The sequence below is a fragment of the Rana temporaria genome, chromosome 7 (assembly GCF_905171775.1).
Source record: "Rana temporaria chromosome 7, aRanTem1.1, whole genome shotgun sequence".
NCBI lineage: Eukaryota > Metazoa > Chordata > Amphibia > Anura > Ranidae > Rana > Rana temporaria.
In genome coordinates, this window is record NC_053495.1 from 86,370,184 (window position 1) to 86,390,792 (window position 20,609).

Consider the following 20,609-nt stretch of genomic DNA (forward strand, 5'->3'; position numbering starts at 1 on the left):
TTTTAAATGCATTTTTTGCTGTGAAAATGACAATGGTCCCAAAAATGTGTCAAAATTGTCCGAAGTGTCTGCCATAATGTCGCAGTCATGAAAAAAATTGCTGATCGACGCCATTAGTAGTAAAAAAAAATTTTTTTTATAAAAATGCAATAAAACTATCCCCTATTTTGTAAAATTTTGCGCAAACCAATCGATAAACCAAAAATAGGTAGAATAATACGTATCGGCCTAAACTGAGGACATTTTTTTTATATATATATTTTTGGGGGATATTTATTATAGCAAAAAGTAAAAAATATTGAATTTTTTTCAAAATTGTCGCTCTATTTTTGTTTATAGCGTAAAAAATAAAAACCGCAGAGGTGATCAAATACCACCAAAAGAAAGCTCTATTTGTGGGAAAAAAAGGACGCCAATTTTGTTTGGGAGCCACGTTGCACGACCGCGCAAGTTTCTGTTAAAGCGACGCAGTGCCGAATCGCAAAACCTGGCCGGGTCCTTTAGTTGCCTAAAGGTCCAGGTCTTAAGTGGTTAATAATGCTTAAAGTGAAAAAATAAAAGTTAAATATTCCTTTAAATATCATACCTGAGGGTGTCTATAGTATGCCTGTACAGTGGCGTGTGTTTCCCGTGCTTAGAACAGTCCCTGCACATAAAATAAAATAAATGTAATTTAAAACTGCTTGCGACTGTAATGTAATGTCGGGTCCCAGCAATATGGATGAAAATTATTGACAAAAACAGCATGGGTACCCCCCCCCAGCCCATTACCAGGCCCTTTGGGTCCCCTACTTTCAAACATCCGACTTACAAACGACTCCCACTTACAAATTGAGGGAGACAACAGGAAGTGAGAGGAAATCTACCCCTAGGAAGGGAAATTCTCTCCTGTAAGTGTTAGTATGAGAAAATGGTGTCTCCACTGATGCTTTATCACCAATCCTTGTTTCCCTAATAACCCATTTTTTTTTTTATCCAGTTGTCATTGGGACAGAAAGTGAGGTGAAATCTTCTGAACAGGGGCACAGACAGCAATAGCAAATAGCAAGTAGACTTTTTGGCTGGAGCTACACTTAAAAAAAATGTACCTGTTCCAAATTACAAACAGATTCAACTTAAGAACAAACCTACAGTCCCTGTCTTGTTTGGACCGCCTGTTTCCTGCTGTTCAGAATATATAGGGCCTTCTGCTATCTTTTGAGGATTAGTTTTTTTATTTTTTGAGCTTGTTTGCTAGAAATTCATTTCCAATTACCACAAAGCGCTTTATAATCTAAAAGAAGACCCAAACATACCCAACCCTCCGCCCCTGACATCCAATGCTTTCTAACTAACTTAAACCTACCTACACTGTCAGAGGAACACCTCCAGATGCTCAAGTCCCTCATATCTAAAACAGAGATTACCAACATCAACTCTTCCCTACCCAACGTGAAATCTCCAGGAACTGATGGTCTACCAAACTAATACTAAAAATTGTTTAGCCACACTCTTAACCCACATTTAAGAGATGCGTTCTCTAAAGCAACTCAAACCTCCTCTTTCCCTCCTGAGATGCTGAAGTCCCAGGTTGTGACCCTATCTAAACAAGGAAAAGACCCCACTACTCCTGCTATCTTTTGCCCAATATCTTTACTGAACACAGATGTAAAGATTTATGCTAAGCTCTTGGCTAAGTGTCTGATGCTTGTCTTACCTTTCCTGATTGGAAAGGACCAAATGGGTTTTGTCTCTGGCAGACAGACGTCAGATGCAACAAGGAGACTCCTGAATATCATACACTGTGCCAAAGCAAATCGAAAGACTTCTCTGCTGCTTTCGATTGACGCCGAGGAGGCATCCGATAGGGTTCATTTGACAAACATGTCTATGGTATTAACTAAATTTGGTTTCAATGGATCTATAATGTCTGCTATCTTAGTGCTATATTAATATCCTTCCGCACAAGTTAATGCCTCTGGTTTACTATATAAATTTTTCACTATATCTAATGGTACCCCACAAGTCTGTCCACTTTCTCCCACAATCTTCAACTTAATGATCGAACCACTGGCTGAAGCCATTCGCTCAAACCCATGTATTACGGGCTTTGATACCCAAAAATCTCTCCATAAAATCAACCTCTTCGCAGATGACATAATCCTTATACTTACCAACCCTGAGCAATCCCTACCCCCCAAGCTTTCCAAATATTGATGGAATTTAGTCAAATATCATACTATAAAGTTAATGTCTCTAGTCCCGTCCAACTACAAATCCTTGGTTTCTAAGATTGAAAAGGAGCTCCAATGTCTAGCACAATTCAAATTCTTCTGGTTCGGCAGGCTAGAAGCTTTAAAAATGTATATTTTACCTCAAATATTATACTTCTTCAGATCCCTGCCCATACCCATACCGCACCATTATTTCAAAGCCTTGTTGGGTACCATTCGAAAGTTTTTTTATGGCAAGGGAAAAGGGCTGGATGCCCACAGTCAGTCCTAATCAAACACAAATCTGTAGGTGGTGCTGGTCTTCCAGACATAAAGGACTACTATTTGGCTACTGTACTAGGTCAACTTAAACACTGGTTTCCTCACAATAACCACTCTCCTTGGGTAGAATTAAAAGCATCCTGTACCCCCAACAAAGACCTATACATGTTCCTTCTGAGCGGCAGCTGGCGAGGAAAATAACTTCCACCTCTGCCCTTACCAATGCAGGTTTCCTTATTGGTGTGGAGGCACCGTAACTCCCCAAAATTAGAAAAAGAAACACCCATTACCGCCCTTCTTCCAATACATATCTTTGAGTCCCTAATTCCATCTCTTTCTACTAAAGCTTTAACCCGATATGGCATATCAGAGGTATCTTACCTCCTGAATGAAGACATCTCCCTTAAATTGGAAGAATTGGAACAAAAGCATGGAACACCTGCCCAAATAAGATTTACGTGCCTTAGGATACTCCACTTCCTTACTAAACATCCCCCTCCCAAACTAAATCTCCCTTCTAAAGCCTGGAACTTCTTCACTCAAGCTCAGCCCAACATAAGAGGTATCTCCTTTTTCTACTATATCCTCCAGGATAAGCTTACTTTAAGTAAAACCAAAGATATGCTATTATGGGAACGAGACCTCCATATCTTAATCACTCCCACTCAATGGCGAACCGCCATAAAATCTATTTTTAAAGCCTTGCATTGCACTAACCACTAAGCGTTGGCTTTAAAATCACCAGTAGGTGGTATTTTACCCCAGCTAGAGTGGCATACCTTTCTCCTTCCTTATCCTTCTTATGCTGGCATAGTTGTGAACAGGTAGGCAACCTTTTACATACCATCTGCGGATGCCCCAATCTCACCATCTTTTGTAAACAAGTCTTCCAATTACTCGCCCATTGCACTGGGATCCTTAAGACCCCATTCACACCTTCGCGTTTTGTCGCATGTAGCGCGACGCGAACAAACGCCAGAGGGACAAAATACAATGTTAGTCAATGGGGATGGTTCACATCTGCACGCTGATGCGCCTAACGCGCATCGCCTGTAGTCAAAAGAAGTTCCGGACCCTTTTTTGTCGCGCAATACGCGCGATATGCGCGTATTTGAGCGTTTTTGGTTTTCCATTGAAATCAATGTAAAACGCCAGATACGCGTGTATTGCGCGACAACAAGCGTTTGCTACGGGCGTTTTGTCAATAGAACTTGTCGCCCATGCAGAAGATTAAAAAAATCTACCAACATAGCAACAAGTGATGAAAAGATGATAGTTTTTCCTATTGGCTAAAAAAAAAACGTCTAAGTACAAAAACGTCGGACAACGCTGTATGCAAACGCGCATATTAGCATGAATACGCGCGAAAAAAACGCCTAAAAAAAACGCCGGAAAACGACGCTATTGCCTACGCCTAGGTGTGAATGCAGCCTAAAAAACCCAACCCTGCCTTAGCCATACTCAACATTGGAATAGATCTATATCCAGCAGAGTTCCGATCTGTGGTTACCCATATTTTGCTTGCAGCCCATCTCTTAGTGGTATATGAAATTGGAAATCTAATCTCATTCCTAACCTCTCTGACATGGTGAAGATGGTAGACCAAAACTATACCTTTTAAACGTCTCCTGGCAATCAATACCCTGCAATACGCCACCTTTGCCAAGTCATGGAGTATATGGAAAAGAATAAGTGAAGCTTTCCCATTAGATTATACAATGCAGTTGTTACTAAGACATACTGGAATTCTTTGTACTCTGTATTTTGTATTTTGTTTTTTGTTTTTCTTATTCTGCTTCAAATCTCTGTTATTCCATGCAATTTTTGATAAACCAATAAAAAATATTGAAAAAAAAATGCTGTTTTAAAAAAACAAATCTTTGCAAATGATTGGGTATTTTTTGTGAGGCAAATTTGTACCACATTCACTAAGCTAAGCTAAAATATCCTTGCAAAGGGAATATCATAGTTACCTTCAACCCCAAAGCATCAACCATGCCAACTGTAACGATTTCCCAAAGAAGTTTATACCATCAAGCAAAATACAAATATAAATTTTGTATGTAGTTTAAATCTACCTTACTAAATTTACAGTGCAATTGTATTATTAAAACTTTAAGTACAGTATTTATATATACTTATAGCTTGTTGTTTCTTTTATTGTAGAAAACTGGATGCCTTTATCTATGATGCTGCTGTGCTAAACTACATGGCAGGGAGGGATGAAGGTTGTAAGTTAGTGACCATTGGCAGTGGCAAAGTCTTTGCATCCACTGGTTATGGAATTGCTATACAGAAGGACTCCGGATGGAAAAGACAGATTGATCTTGCAATTCTGCAGTTGTTTGGTGATGGTAAGTAAAGTCTAAATGCTGACTATTAAGAGGCATAGGTATATAACAAGTGCAGCGCTCACAAACCCAAACTAAAATCATAAAATTAAATAATAATGAAAAATACTGCTACTGAGCATCCGCAAAGGAATTGGCGAACATCTTTGATGCTAGAATTCTGTGTTGCTGTACCATGTGATATGCTGTGTTATTTCTGGATGTTTGTAAGTGCTTAGACTTAATAAATTCCTTTTTATGGGTGGTTTTACGCTATGAAGAGTTACTCTTTTATTATATGTGCATTGGTCCTGCTGAGCTTATTCCCAGGGGTGCAGCAGTTTCCTGCAAGTTGAAGATGTATAGGATGACAACTGACAGCAACAGTTCTGGTGTCTCTGTGAATGACTGGATGCTGGAGAGAGTGCCCTTTTCCTGGGGGAATTGCACATGTGATCACTCTGATATGGAGGGTTGTATTATTTGGTAAGTGTTGTGTGTGACCAATGACACCTGGCAGACCTTTCAAGTGTTTGATAATGACGGCCTGAGGAGCTCATCATGGCTTGTGGGGCTGTATTTATTCTGTCCTATTGTATTTTCTGTTGTATATGCCTGTACGATTTTTCTGTTTTGAGCATTTTGTTGATTTGTATTACCACAATATCATGGTTTATGTAATGCCTTTTGATTACACATATTGCTGTTAACAATAGACATTGGGGATTATACCTATGGCTACACCAGCCTGACCTCATCTGATCTTGGAAGCCAAGCAAGGTTGAGCCTGGTTATTACTTGGATAGGATACATTGGGGGTAAGATCTTGGTGATTCATAGATTTATTTTTCATTACTATTTAATTTGATCATTTTACTTTTGGGTTTGTGAGCGCCGCACTTGTTATAAACCTACTGTATATCTGTTGCCCTGAGTAGAGATGAGCCAAACACCCCCCCCCCCCCGGTTCGGTTAGCAGCAGAACATGCGAACAGGCAAAAAATGTGTTCGAACACCGTTAAAGTCAATGGGACACAAACATGAAAAATCAAAAGTGCTAATTTTAAAGGTTAATATGCAAGTTATAGTCATAAAAAGTGTTTGGGGACCTGGGTCCTGCCCCAGGGGACATGTATCAATCCAAAAAAAAAGTTTTAAAAACGTTTTTTTTGTTCGGGAGCAGTGATTTTAATAATGCTTAAAGTGAAACAATAAAAGTGAAAAATGTCTTTAAATTTTGTACCTGGGGGGTTTCTATAGCATGCCTGTAAAAAAGCACATGTTTCCCGTGTTTATAACAGTCTCTGCACTAAATTACATTTCGAAAGGAAAAAAAAAGTAATTGAAAACTACTCCCGTCTATAATGAATTGTCGGATCCTGGCAATACAGATAAAAGTCATTGAAAGTCATTGAAAAAAAAATGCATGGGGGTCCCCCCAAATTCCTTTACCAAGCCCTTCAGGTCTGGTATGGATATTAAGGGGAACCCTGCGCCAAATAAAAAACAATGGCATGAGTTTCCCCCAAAAAATCCATTCCAGACCCTTCAGGTCTGGTATGGATTTTAAGGGGAACTTTGCGCCAAAATAAAAAACAAATGGCGTGGGGTTCCCCCCAAAAATCCATACCAGACCCTTATCTGAGCACAAAACCTGGCAGGCCACAGGAAAAGAGGGGGGACGAGAGTGTCCCCCCTCCTGAACCGTACCAGGCCACATGCCCTCAACATCCTCCCCATGTTGATGGGGACAAGGGCCTCATCCCCACAACCCTTGCCTGGGGGTTGTGGAGGTCTGCGGGCAGGGGGCTTATTGGAATCTGGAAGCCCCCTTTAACAAAGGAGACCCCCAGATCCTGGCCCCCCCTATGTGAATTGGTAACGGGGTACATTGTACCTCTACCATTTAATAAAAAAATTGTCAACATTTTAAAAAAAGACACACACACACCAAGTTGGGACAAGTCCTTTAATAAAAAAACTCTAGCGCCGTAATCCTTCTACGGTCCCGGTCCCGCACCCGCCGCTACGAATAATACCGCCTCCACTGGAGGCTCCTGGCTGAATGATGCGCAAGCTGTTTGACAGCTCTTTTTTAACCGTGATGTGTGACCCCGCCCCCTCTGACGCATCACGGGAAACCCCCATTGTGTCAGAGACTTAGACTTAGTGTATTGACCTGGCATGCAAAGGACATCATGGTCATGCTTCCGGCAGAGGGAAATATCAACTTGCCCCCAGCTGCTGTACTCTCTGCTCACGTGGGTCACTTAGCCACAAATTCATCAAGATAGAATCCCCAGTCAGTAAGCCCATTGATGTCACCAAATATACAGACTGAGTCTGCACTTCTGTATATGGGATCATACAGCATAACACCTTTCACAATCCAAACTAGTACAGCCCATCCAGGCATTTGACCACCACTTTGGATTAGTGTAAGAGATGTGTTTTGGCAAAGTCCACTGCCCTTCATACAGAGACTGTACAATCAGCTTGATATTGGTTGATAACTCCACCTGCCCCTGCTTGCATGCCAGAGCCAATGACATATTTCTGTCCTATACCATCTCACACTCTCTATCAACCTCTCACTATGTTTGACAAAATCCTGAGCCACTTTAATCTGGGTATTTATGTGACTTTGTTGAATGTTATCAAGGATGCCACCAATCTCTCTGATCAACAAAGCCCTGCTTATTGTCTGAAGCTATGGTTCTGAGTTTGTTCCTCAGGAGAACGATGTCCACTCCCCTAACAACACCTATCTCAGCTCCTATTCCCCCCAATATAGTGCTGAATACATCCCTCCTCTTTCTGGTTACTCCTCAAAAAAAAGGGTCCTGCATGAACCTCATTCTGTGTCTGCACATCTCCGGGAGTAAGCCATTGGTACCATGACCACGCTTGATTCAGTGTATACTCAGCACATATAGGGTAATAGGTTTTTATCAACCACTGTGAGATGTTGAAGCGTTATGTGGTTAAGGCATACTGTACCCTGGTAGCCAGCGTTTATTCCCTTTATTTACCAGAGCATACTCCCGTGTGTAGTCACTGGCATTACCTGTGCAGGGTTTCAACCTCTCAGGTGAGACATCAACTAGGCATATCTCCCACATGTACAGTAACCAGAGCTTCTCTATAGGACTGCTAAGATTGAGACACCGCCCCTACGAGGAAGTTTACACCCTATTGATATATATCAAGGTCCTCTATAATATTCCCAACATGAAGGGCAAATCTCTGTAACGCACATCTAAATGTTCCTTGAAACACAGGAATTTTGTATTCCTGACTTCTGAAACTCTTAACAACTTATCAAAACAACCATGATTCCTTTAGGATGAACCCACTCTAAAGTGGATCCCCATGGTAAAAGCAAATCTAAAAAAAATGGACGTGAACTATGCTTCTCAAAAATCTAAATTCTAAACTTTTAAAAAACAACTAATTATCTGTACTTAGGAATTATGCATTAATCCCCCTTTCAGGTGGACAAAGTCTAAACCTTTTGGAACTTTTTTCACCTGACTGAAAAGAAAAACAAACAAAAGAAAAAGAAAAAAAAACAACATCTCCAGCAGCTAAAATGTCTTCCTACCAACTCTTGTCTTAAGCAAAATGTAGTCAGCTGCTAATTGAGGATATAGTCAAGGACCACCTAGTCAGCTGCTAATGAGCCCCCTTTCAGGTGGACTAAGCCTAACATTTTTTCCACCTGAACAAAAAAAATAATAATAAAATAGATGAAACAATAATAAAAAAAAAATGAAAAAAAAATACAAAATAAAAAAAATGAATAAAAAAATAATAATAAAAAAGTAATAAAAAAATATTTTTTTTTAATAAAAAATGAATACAAATTAATAAAAAAATCAAGGTCCTCTATAATATTCCCAACATGAAGGGCACATCTCTGTAACGCACATCTAAATCTTATTCATAGCAAAGAAACATTTACCAGAAAATTCTCAACATCAATGCAGCTCCCTAAGGGCTGCTAACATTGTTTCCCCCTATATTGAATGAACATGTGGCTTCTTCCATTTTGCATAGTAATGCCTTTCCTGTCTTAATTGAGTATTATGGTCCCTATGCCTAGGGTTACCCCATCTCACCAAATAAACGTCATAACGCCCTGGGGTCATTTTAGGGTGGTGCGATATTCTTTTGATATCATTATTTGCCACCCAACAATATTTGGCGATGTGTCCGCCCCCCCCCCCCCCTTTACACAAAAAACATTAAGGGGTCGGTCTCCCTGCATGGGCCCTTCTTTGAGCATATGACGATGGAGAATAACATCGTTGCATAATATTATCATTGGAATAAACAGACTTTACACTTTCATCGTCTGAGGAGTCATCCCTAGTGACGGACTCATCAGAAGTCTCCACTGATTAAATTCCAGAATAATTTTCAAATGCGGTTACCGCACTTTTATTTAAATCTTCAACATTGTTTTCTATCATAGCAATATCACTTGCATCAACCATAGCATACAGTTTTTCTGCATATTGCTTCAACTATAGAGCTCACCTAAAGATAGCTTTGCTGTGCACTGAGCATGTGCAGAGGTTACCTCCACTATTGAACTTTCAGCCAATTCCTTCCTAAGCAGTATTATAATATGCTCATGGGCTAGCACAAAGGTATTTACAAATAAAAACTCCACACTCAAATATAGTCCAACATATTTATTAATGGAAATTATATGGCCACGGTGTTACCCATAGGGGGAAGGATTAAATTAATTTAATTAAATAAATAAATAGTCATATATCTTTCAAAGGGAATAACCTGTTGTCCATCCAGCAAAAGCTGGACGACTAATCGCCCTTTTCGGACAACATCGTGACAGGGAATAGGGAGGGAGGGTGGGCGACGCTGGCTGACAGGGCTGCTGAGGAGACCGCCGCGCTGGAGACTCTTTATAGCCTCTTACAGCGCGGGTTCCTCCCGCTCGAACTGGCCAATCAGCTGCTCCGCCTGGTCCACCAATCACGGCCACCGCTGCCCAGCATCACATGGTACCTGGAACGAGAGAAGGCACAGCAGGAGAACTGCACAGCGTGCTTTTCTCCTTTGGTCTATCCCATGTTGGTCCCGCATATTGCTGGGACCTTTCATGGGCTAGCACAAAGGTATTTACAAATAAAAACTCCACACTCAAATATAGTCCAACATATTTATTAATGGAAATTATATGGCCACGGTGTTACCCATAGGGGGAAGGATTAAATTAATTTAATTAAATAAATAAATAGTCATATATCTTTCAAAGGGAATAACCTGTTGTCCATCCAGCAAAAGCTGGACGACTAATCCCCACCGGCCGATGCCGGCAGAGCAGCTGCCGGCTGAGGCCCCCCCACCACCGTGGCTGCTTCGATCAGGTTTTGTAAACCCATGTTGAAAATGTCAATGCCAATGGGTGACAAGTGAACATTATCCTTACGAAACGAATGCCAGGGATAAATCATTCTAATTCCGAATGGCGGAACGACACTCCGCCAGAGGAAACCAGAAAACTATGAATGGTTCTGTTAAGCCTTCTGCGAATTCTGTCCAGGTAGAACAGACCACTCTGGGGAGACCATAGCATTCTTGGGACCATTTCGGAAAAGGCCAAAACAGAACCTGGAAACATGAGGCTTATAGTATGTAAATCCCTCTTTATTTCACATATCAGTTCCCAAGTACCCAATTTACCTAAATCATTGGCACCTGCATGAAGCACTAAAATCTGAGGTGATGGCCATATGGCCGACAAATGCACTAGATGTTCCTTCACATTACGCCATCTCAAACCCCTAACACCCGACCATAACAAAGAAAATGAGGAGTCTAGACCTAGGTTTGTGGAGTAGGGCCTTGATTCAGCATGCTTGGCGGCCCAAAAAACATAAGAATGGCCAACTATCCACACCACCTTCTTGACTTGATCTGAAAAAGAAAATTATAAAATTAATAGTTCGGGACGAACATATAACTTGTACCTAGAACTATTCCAACGCCCTACATACTTCAACCTGCTTTCCGAAAAACCTAGCGAATTTGCTGCGGTGGCCGCCCCAATTCTAAAGGAATGTGAAGAAAAACACAACCCTGAAAGGTTCAGGAATCTCAGACAAGCCTTAAAAACGGAAGAAAACTGATACCTGGTAAGAGGGGATGAATCAATATGCACAAAAAATGAATCACGGGACATAGGACGTACCACCAGATATTTTTTGACTTGAGTGACCGGGCATAGAACCTTGTTAGGAGAGCTAGCAAGGGAGAACCAACAGCCTTTACCAACAGGCAACGTTTTAGACCTGCAAAGGAAAATGGAAAGACAACCGTCTTGCACACAAACATGATCGAACCTGAGAAAAGATGAAGAAGACTTGTTAAGCGCCGTAAATTCGCCAACCCTAAGGGCCCCAAAGAATGCAACTGAAAAGGCGGCTCGAAACAGCAGAGCCTCAAACTCAGATGAGCATACTTCTCGAAGCGATCCAAGGAGGTCGATTAACAGTTCGACCGAAATGGGACGCCTGCCATCACTGGAAAGCCTGGATCTCTTAAAACCCTTCAGTACCTGAGTTACTTGAAAGAAGGAGGTTAGTGCTGGTACACCTGAAAACTTCAAAAAGAATGAAACCCCCGCAAGGATCTTACTCACTGACGCCGGGGACAGCTGTGCCTGAATCAGATTAGACAAAAAGGTCAAAGCTAATAACGGAGTGACATTAAAAGGGTCAGAACCCCCCTCCTGGCAAAAAGAAAACCATCTGGACCAAGATAACTTATAGTCCGACCATGTCTTACTTGAAACGGAGTTGCGCAGGTTACTGAAAATCAGCTCCATATCAAGCTCCAGAGGAATTCCGGGCAAGGGGTTCCCTGTCGATCCGCCGACGGAGCCAGGTCCCGGAACTTTGTGAACTGTTGGCGAGACAAAGCATCGGCAATATTGTTATGAATACCCGCTATATGCTCAGCTTTAAGCCAAATATTATAGCGCATGCAGTGCAGTACCAAAAAACGCAAAAGTTTAACAACTGGCTGAGATCTGGAGGACAAGGCATTAATAGCAAACAGGACCCCTTTATTGTCCGTATGGACCAGAATTCTTCTGTTTTCAAAGAACTCTTTCCATATTACCACTGAGACTACTACTGGAAATAATTCCAGGAGGACCAAGTTTTGTAAAATGTCCTCCTGTAACCATTCCTTGTGCCAAACGCCTGCGGACCAGTGCCCGTTAAGGAAGGCACCAAAGCCTACCGATCCGGCCGCATCCGTAAAGAAATTCATCTGACTACTCACTATAAACTCATGTTGCCATACTGTGGAACCGTTAAAGTTTGTTAAAAAGGCATCCCAGACCTTAAGATCTTCTCTGACCCCTTTTGACAAACGGACATGAGCCCGCGGATTGGTAAGGCCTTTAATGGCCAAGGAAAAACTTCTAGAGAAAACCCTGGCCATAGGGATGACCCTGGCGGCAAAGGCAAACAGCCCCAGCAGTGACTGGGCTTCCTTCAACAGCACTTTCTTCCTAGACAAAAATGAAGAGATCAGAGATTTGAGCTTCTGTAATTTTTGTTCGGGTAATCTGAACTCCATTTGTATCGAATCGATGGTAATACCGAGGAACTCGATAGTCGTGGAGGGAAAAGAGGTCTTTTCGTGTGCCAGGGGCACTCCAAACTCCTCACATATACTGAAGAAAACTTGCAATGTCTCGGAACATTCCAAGGATCCTTCTCTTCCAAAAATTAAAAAATCGTCTAGGTAGTGAAGGGCGGCCCCATGGGGAAACTTCTGTGTTAGAACCCAGTGCAAAAAGGTGGAAAAAGCTTCAAAGTAAAAGCATGATAACGAAAACCCCATGGGCATAGCCTTATCAAAGAAAAATTGACCCGAGAATTGGAAACCCAAGGAATTGAAACCTTGTGGGTGGACAGGTGATAACCGAAAAGCTGCTTTGATGTCGGCTTTCGCCAGCAGGGAACCTCTACCCATCCGCCTTAAGATGACCAAAGCTTCATCGAATGAGGAGTAACAAACCGGAGCTAAAATGTTGGAAACTTCATCATTCAGGGAGAATTTAGGTGGGTAGGAGAGATGATGTATCAGTCTATATGCTCCCGCCTCTTTCTTTGGGACTATACCCAGAGGGGATAAACGAAAATTCTCGAAAGGGGGAGCCTGAAAAGGGCCCGCGATCCTACCCTCAGCCAGTTCCTTAGATATTTTCTCATGAACTACATCCAAGTGACAATCAACTGATTGTAAATTTCTTACCATCGTACAACCCGGACCTTTAAAGGTCGGGACTAAAAAACCTTCTTCGAATCCTTCAATTAGCAGAGCCGCCATCCTGCGATCTGGGTAGCGCTCTAACCATGGTCGCATTATGACTAGCCTCACCGGCGTCGGCGCTTTTCCCATGATTATCTCTGGAGACTGGCTGAAAAGAGGATGCGGCGGATTTGCGGAAACATCTGTTGGCTGGATGAGAACCGCTGCAGTAGGAACAGTCATGCCTATAACGGCAGTTTGCAAGGAACTTGCACTGGCCCTCATTGAAGGCAAAGCAAAAACCTTTGCGAAAACTACCTTGACTACTTGTCGGGGGCTTAGGAGTAAACTGAGGCTTCGGTGGCAACATTAGGTTTAACCACAAACCTACATCCTTTGTCCCCCAGTGTAGCGAAGGGTGGACTGCTAATTTCTGCCTAAAATTCTCATCGTATGAGAACCAAGCCGAGCCTCCGAAGTGACGCAACGCTTCGGCTATAATGTCCAAGTGCTGGAATAGCCCGGAGCACTTGCCGGGGAAACGTTCCCCCATCACTGCTGCATAAATGCAGAAAGCCTGCAGCCAATTCTGAAATGTTTTAGGCACGGCCCGCCTCCTGTCCTCCTCGGACCTATCGCCGGCCTGCTTGTCAGATTTCACTAAAAATTCCTTGGAGGAGGGCAATAATGACAATAATTCAACGAATTCCCCTCTCCAAATTTTCTCTTTTACTGTCCTAGGCAAATGAAAGCCCAGTGGGGACAGCACACATGGGAGGGGCTCCTTAAAAGAAGACTCCCCTACTGTCAAAGCAGACGGCCTGATAGGCAACGCAGGGTTAATAATGTTAACCGAACTCCTGACAGGAACCGGCTTCCTGCTATCTTGTAAAGCAGGAGCACTTGCTTCCTGCCAAACAGAATTCACATCATCCATATACGGCATGTCATATGTCATAAAATCATTGCTGACATCCTGAACATAATTGGCACCAGACGCCTGTGCTCTCTGGCATTCTGCCTCATGAAAACCTTGCTCTGCACCAATAGCTTGTGCACCTGTAATAACATGTACATTCCTCTCAGCATATGCACCAGACCCCTGTGCCCCTTGAACTCTATCAGCACCACTAACATGTGCCCCTTGGAACTGCTGTAACACATTAGACAGAGAATTAACCAGTACTGATAATTGAGACAACTCAGATAAAGAATTCTCACCAAAATGGGACACTGGCTGCTCGCTCTCCTCCACAGCTGTAAGGTGAGTAGCGCTGCACTCCTGCTGACGAGATGCTCTTCTTGTCACAGCTCCCACTTCTTCCCTCAGACCTGTTACTTGGGGAGAAGGAGCTGCACACTGACCCCCCTTCTTTTTTCTACCAGGCTGCTGCTTTACCGCGCTTCCCCCTGCAGCTGAGCCTTTTTTTTTTGCACAGGGGGAGGGGGGTAGCCTGTACCGCAGCACTATCCACCCCAAGACAGCGGCGCAGCCACTCCTCACCCCCCTTGCTTTCAGCCCTCTCCAGCAACTGGCACAGGAGGGCCTCCCTGCTATTAGTAGCGCAGCGCTTCATGTTGTTGAGAGGCAGAGAGGAGACGAGCCCACACTGACCTGCTGCGACGCTGGCTGACAGGGCTGCTGAGGAGACCGCCGCGCTGGAGACTCTTTATAGCCTCTTACAGCGCGGGTTCCTCCCGCTCGAACTGGCCAATCAGCTGCTCCGCCTGGTCCACCAATCACGGCCACCGCTGCCCAGCATCACATGGTACCTGGAACGAGAGAAGGCACAGCAGGAGAACTGCACAGCGTGCTTTTCTCCTTTGGTCTATCCCATGTTGGTCCCGCATATTGCTGGGACCTTTCATTCTCTGACTCTCTATGATTCAAAGAGGCAATGCAACTCTCTCTCTGTTTACAAGTTTCCTCTAACATATTAACTTTCTGTCCCAATACAAATTTCTCAGTCACTAAATGTTCAATGCGATAATGAGCATCTGCATCGGCCTTTTCAACTATAATTAATATATTCTTGGTTACACTTAATACCTGTTCCAATAACTGTTTTCTCTCAGCAAACTATTCTAATTCTTTTTGCTCTGCGATTTCTTTCATTTTCAACAACATGCTTATAATATTGGCCATCCTCTCCTTGCCTTTTTTGGAAAATGTTTTATGCTTTATGGCATCATTATGATTATTGCACTGTTTTAAGACGTCATTGAATTGGTGTGTTAACTCATTCTTTTGTATAGTATTGAATTTAACACAGGCATTCTTCTTAAGAAACCCTTGAAGAATATCCATTGATTTGTTAATCTTACAATTGGCTACACTAAAAACCTGTTTAACCACTTAAGCCCCGGACCAATATGCAGCCTAAAGACCCAAGGTGTTTTTACAGTTCGGGACTGCGTCGCTTTAACAGACAATTGCGCGGTCGTGCGACGTGGCTCCCAAACAAAATTGGCGTCCTTTTTTCCCCACAAATAGAGCTTTCTTTTGGTGGTATTTGATCACATCTACGGTTTTTAGTTTTTGCGCTATAAACAAAAATAGAGCGACAATTTTGAAAAAAAAGCAATATTTTTTACTTTTTGCTGTAATAAATATCCCCCAAAAACATATATAAAAACATTTTTTTTCCTCAGTTTAGGCCGATACGTATTCTTCTACCTATTTTTAGTAAAAAAAATCGCAATAAGCGTTTATCGATTGGTTTGCGCAAAATTTATAGGGTTTACAAAATAGGGGATAGTTTTATTGCATTTTTATTTTTTATTTTTTTTTTACTACTAATGGCGGCGATCAGCAATTTTTTTCGTGACTGCGACATTATGGCGGACACTTCAGACAATTTTGACACATTTTTGGGACCATTGTCATTTTCACAGCAAAAAATGCATTTAAATTGCATTCTTTATTGTGAAAATGACAGTTGCAGTTTGGGAGTTAACCACAGGTGGCGCTGTAGGAGTTAGGGTGCACCTAGTATGTGTTTACAACTGTTTGGGGGTGTGGCTGTAGGAATGACGTCATCGATCGTGTCTTCCCTATAAAGGGAATGACGCGATCGATGCGCCGCCATAGTGAAGGACGGGGAAGCCGTGTTTACACACGGCTCTCCTCGTTCTTCAGCTCCGGGGAGCGATCGCGACGGAGCGGCTATAAACAAATAGCCGCGCCGTGGTCCCGGATCACTCCCCGAGCGGACCCGACCTCCGCATGTAGCGGGGGGGGTCCCGATCGGACCCCCCACCCGCTAATAGGCGAGGACGTACGTGTACGCCCATGTGCCTGTACGTGCCATATTGTGGACGTATATGTACATGCGGGGGTCGGGAAGTGGTTAACCTGTTTGAACAGTTGCTTAACAAAGACAAATCTCCTGCGCTCCGGTATTTTTGGAAGATGTTATGGGATGGTAAAGTTCAATTAAAAGGTATCTTCCAGAGTCTTGCAGCCCTCCTCAGAATCGTGGGAATTCATGAGATTAAAAAAGAAAAAAAGAGAGCGGAGGGCGCACCGACCTAGTGTGATACTGCTAAATGGATTTTATTAAACTTGTTAAAATAAATCATTGTACTCACAAGTGGAGTTTAAAATCAGGCCTTGAAAGACAATACAGCAGAAGTCCAACCACATCAGCAGAACAAGATAATCGCTTGAATCTACGCCGTCGTATCTCTGAGTCCGGTCGTTGTATCTATGCGCCTGATTCATAGAATCAGGTTACGCATAGATATGCTTAAGATACGACAGGTGTAAGTGACTTACACCGTCTGATCTTAGGCTGCAATTCCAGGCCGGCCGCTAGGTGGCGCTTCCGTATCTTTTACGCGTCGAATATGCAAATGAGCATTTACGCTGATTCAGAAACGAACGACCGCCCGGCGTTTTTTTTATTACGTCGTTTGCGTTCGGCTTTTTCCGGCGGAAAGTTACCCCTGCTATAGAAGGGGTAAGTGCGGCGTATCCTATGTTAAGTATGGGCGTCGTTCCCGCGCCGAGTTTTGAATTTTTTACGCCATTTGCGTAAGTCGTTCGCGAATACGGCTGGACGTAATTTACGCTAACGTCGAAACAATGACGTCCTTGCGACGTCATTTGGAGCAATGCACGATGGGAAAATTTGCATACGGCGCATGCGCTGTTTGATCGGCATGGGGACGCGCCTGATTTAAATTCTACACGCCCCCTAGCCGCGGAATTTGAATTCCGCCAGGGGATTTACGATACGCCGCCGCAACTTTAGAGGCAAGTGCTTTTGTTGTCTTGCAAGGCTCCCTACTTGGTCATCCATAAGGATGAGGTGGTGCTGCGGCCGGCAGCCGTTTTTTCTCCCTAAGGTCGTTTCGGCTTTTCACATTGATGGGGACTTTGTTCTTCCATCCTTATGTCCTCGGCCGAAATGCCAGGAGGAGGCCACTTTGCATCCTCTGGATGTGGTCGGGCCCTACGAGTGTACTTATATGTTACGGTTCCGGAAGTCGGACTCACTGTTCGTGTTGGTGGCTGGCCCTACAAGAGGGCCTGGCAGTCTCGTTGGCCACCGTTCCTAGGTGGTTCAGACGGATTGCGCTTCATGCCTATGCCCTAAAGGGGCGTGCGCCCCCCCTTTCGGGTTATGGCGCATTCGACCAGGGCGATCGGGGCCTCTTGGGCTTTCTGGCATCATGCCTCTGTGTTACAGGTGTGTAAGGCAGCGACCTGGTCGTCAATCCACGCTTTTTCAAAGTTTTACGAGGTGGATGTGTGTGCATCTTTTGATGCCTCCTTCAGCCGCAGGTGTTACGGGCGGCAGTTTATGATTGGAGTTTCTTCTGAGCAACTCCGGTTTTTGTTTGGGGTGTAACCTAATTTTCTGTGTTATTTTCCCACCCCTCTAATTTTTTTGACACTGCTTGGGGACGTCCCTAATGTCAAAGATATAAATGGAACATCTTTGATTTTATGGTCTCAAGTGGTTGCCAACACCCCTGGTAGACAGGAAAATATGTAGAATCCCCCAAAGTGGGGCTTTTGAGGCAACAGTAGTTAAGGTAGTCAGATTTATACAAAAGTAATGTTTTTTAATAATCAAAAAAAGGTTTACATATATAACATAATAATTTAAAAACAACACATGAGGGAGTGTAAGTTGAGAAAAGAGTCCATAATACGAATACAGGGCCCTACGCGTTTCGGGTTTCCCTTCTTCAGGGGCCAAGGTATGTATGGAGTCGAAGTGTATTTAACAACTTTTCTGGAAAAAACAAACAAAATAGCATATATGTTGAAAATGGTAACATACAGTGGAAAAATGGCAATATACACATCAAAAAAAGCACAAATTAAAAAGCATCATACCACTCAGGACGTATGTTTATTACTTTTGTATAAATCTGACTACCTTAACTACTGTTGCCTCAAAAGCCCCACTTTGGGGGATTCTCCATATTTTCCTAATGTCAAAGAAGGATGTGTCTGTCTATGAACGGAAGAGAAAATAGGATTTTTGTACTCACCGTAAAATCCATTTCTCTGAGTTCATAGACGGACACAGCACCCACCCCTCTTTGGTTTGTACTGCTTGTTACGGACTGAGGCTCCTAGAGCAGGGTGTGGGTTATGCCTGGGGGAGCCACGCCCCCTGGGAGGAGTGGCACGAAGGAAAGGTTTTAACACTTTAAGTGCTGTTAAATTCTGCCTAAACTCTCCTGGTAGGAAGAAGCATAACCCTAATGTCAAAGAAGGCTGTGTCCGTCTATGAACTCAGAGAAATGGATTTTACGGTGAGTACAACAATCCTATTTTTTAGCACTATAGTGCCTGTACAGCACCACATTGTGAAAGGGGTCTTAGTCTCCAGAAGCAAAAATAGTCCTATGATTACACAGGTGTTTGATGTTACAACCTGATCGTACTCTTCCATGTTGCTGTTCTGCCTCTCTAGTCTGAGCTGGAAATATTATTCTCCCACTGTCAGGCAGGAGATCACTGTGTCTCGATAATCTCCAATATCAGGTACTGCAATTTAGAACGCTTCACTGCCACTCTGCAGACCACAAAGATCCATCTTAGGAGCAGTCCTGTTATATTTAAATTCTTGAATATATCTTTCATGGTGAGGTGTGTTGCCTTAAAGCATAATTTCACTCTCTCAATCAACATTGACTACTTTTAATCCTTATGCTGCTAACACTAGTAACTATATATGAAAGTATATTATATTTATTTGTATTCAACTTTTTTTTTTAATTTTTCTAGTTATTTCCTGGTTTCCAGGCCTAAGCAAATGGTGTCATACATCCCAGGAGTCTGTGGGAGGGGAGTAGGTTTTCAAAGCTAACCACACCCTCCTGCATTCATGGCTGAGCTAAGAGCAGATGAATTCCAGAAAGTAAATGCTACATGAATCATTTGCCTTACTTAAGATGGCAATGGCCCGAATTGCAAAGAGGTGTTTTTTAAAGTGAAATAAAGCATAGAAATATACTGTAGATGGATGGATGAGCTTGCTTTGAATATTCAAAATAAATTATATAGCATTTTTGGTTTGTGGGGCTTAGATGCAGTGTAGTTCCGCAGTGAAGCCACAATTTGATGCTGCATTCCCAGTGCAAATACTTGCTTTAATCTCTCTCAGATTATCAGATGGAAGAATGCAGCTCAGATCTTTATTAATATTATACCAGATAAGAAAATCTGGGGGCGTGGTTTGGCCTGGCTCGGAGATGGCCACTTAGTTGGAGAGCTCCCGCCACTGCTACCGAAACTACTGGCGTACCGGAGAATAGTGCTGCTCAGACTCGCACAGAAAGATGGGTACAGCTTCCCGACAGTCGTCGGCGACCAGATCCCGCTCCCCCCGTGAACATACTGACGGGGGCAGCCAGATTATCCCCGAGATGTTCCGTTCTCAAAGAACCAATATGGCGCAGTCCCGCCATCCTCCACCTCCGACGAATGCCTCACAACCCTCGGACCCTCAGCCACTACTTCAGGCTTCGGTCCAGATACTCTCCGGGGGTCCTAGCAGCCCTCCTCAGCCATCCCTCAATATTCAGGACCTGAGAACAATAGCCGCCGACATAAAGGACACTCTGTCTGCCGCCATTGCGGACCTGCGGCTGGACATGCACACTTTGGCGGACAGAGTGCATGAAGTGGAACAGGTCGCGGCTCAGCACGACCATGTCCTTCGCAAGGCCACTAGGAAGATCGACACCCACAACCTACAGCTAAGGGAGGTCCAGTGACAAGTCGAGGACCTCGACAATAGAGGCCACAGGCATAATCTTAGGATCCGAGGCCTACCGGAGGCCATTGACGCGGACCATCTGACGCCTGAGGTGACGGATCTGTTCAACGGCCTACTGGGACGGCCGCCTCAGACTCCGATAGCAATGGAGCGCATTCACCGAGCCTTGCGCCCCAGGGGCAGGGATACGGATACCCCCAGGGATATTGTCTGCTGCATAGTGGACTACAAGTTGAAGGAAGAAATTTTGCGGCAGGCGAGGC

The 20,609-nt window shown here is 43.4% G+C and overlaps 1 protein-coding gene across 1 annotated transcript in view; it reads left to right on the top strand.

Annotated features, from left to right (window-relative positions):
- Positions 1–20,609, top strand: part of GRIN2B (glutamate ionotropic receptor NMDA type subunit 2B) — a 1,689,627-nt gene that overhangs the window by 1,580,578 nt on the left and 88,440 nt on the right. The window contains exon 12 of the mRNA XM_040359615.1: positions 4,641–4,828. Coding sequence (XP_040215549.1) covers positions 4,641–4,828 — 188 coding nt within the window. The remainder of the gene's footprint in view (positions 1–4,640; positions 4,829–20,609) is intronic.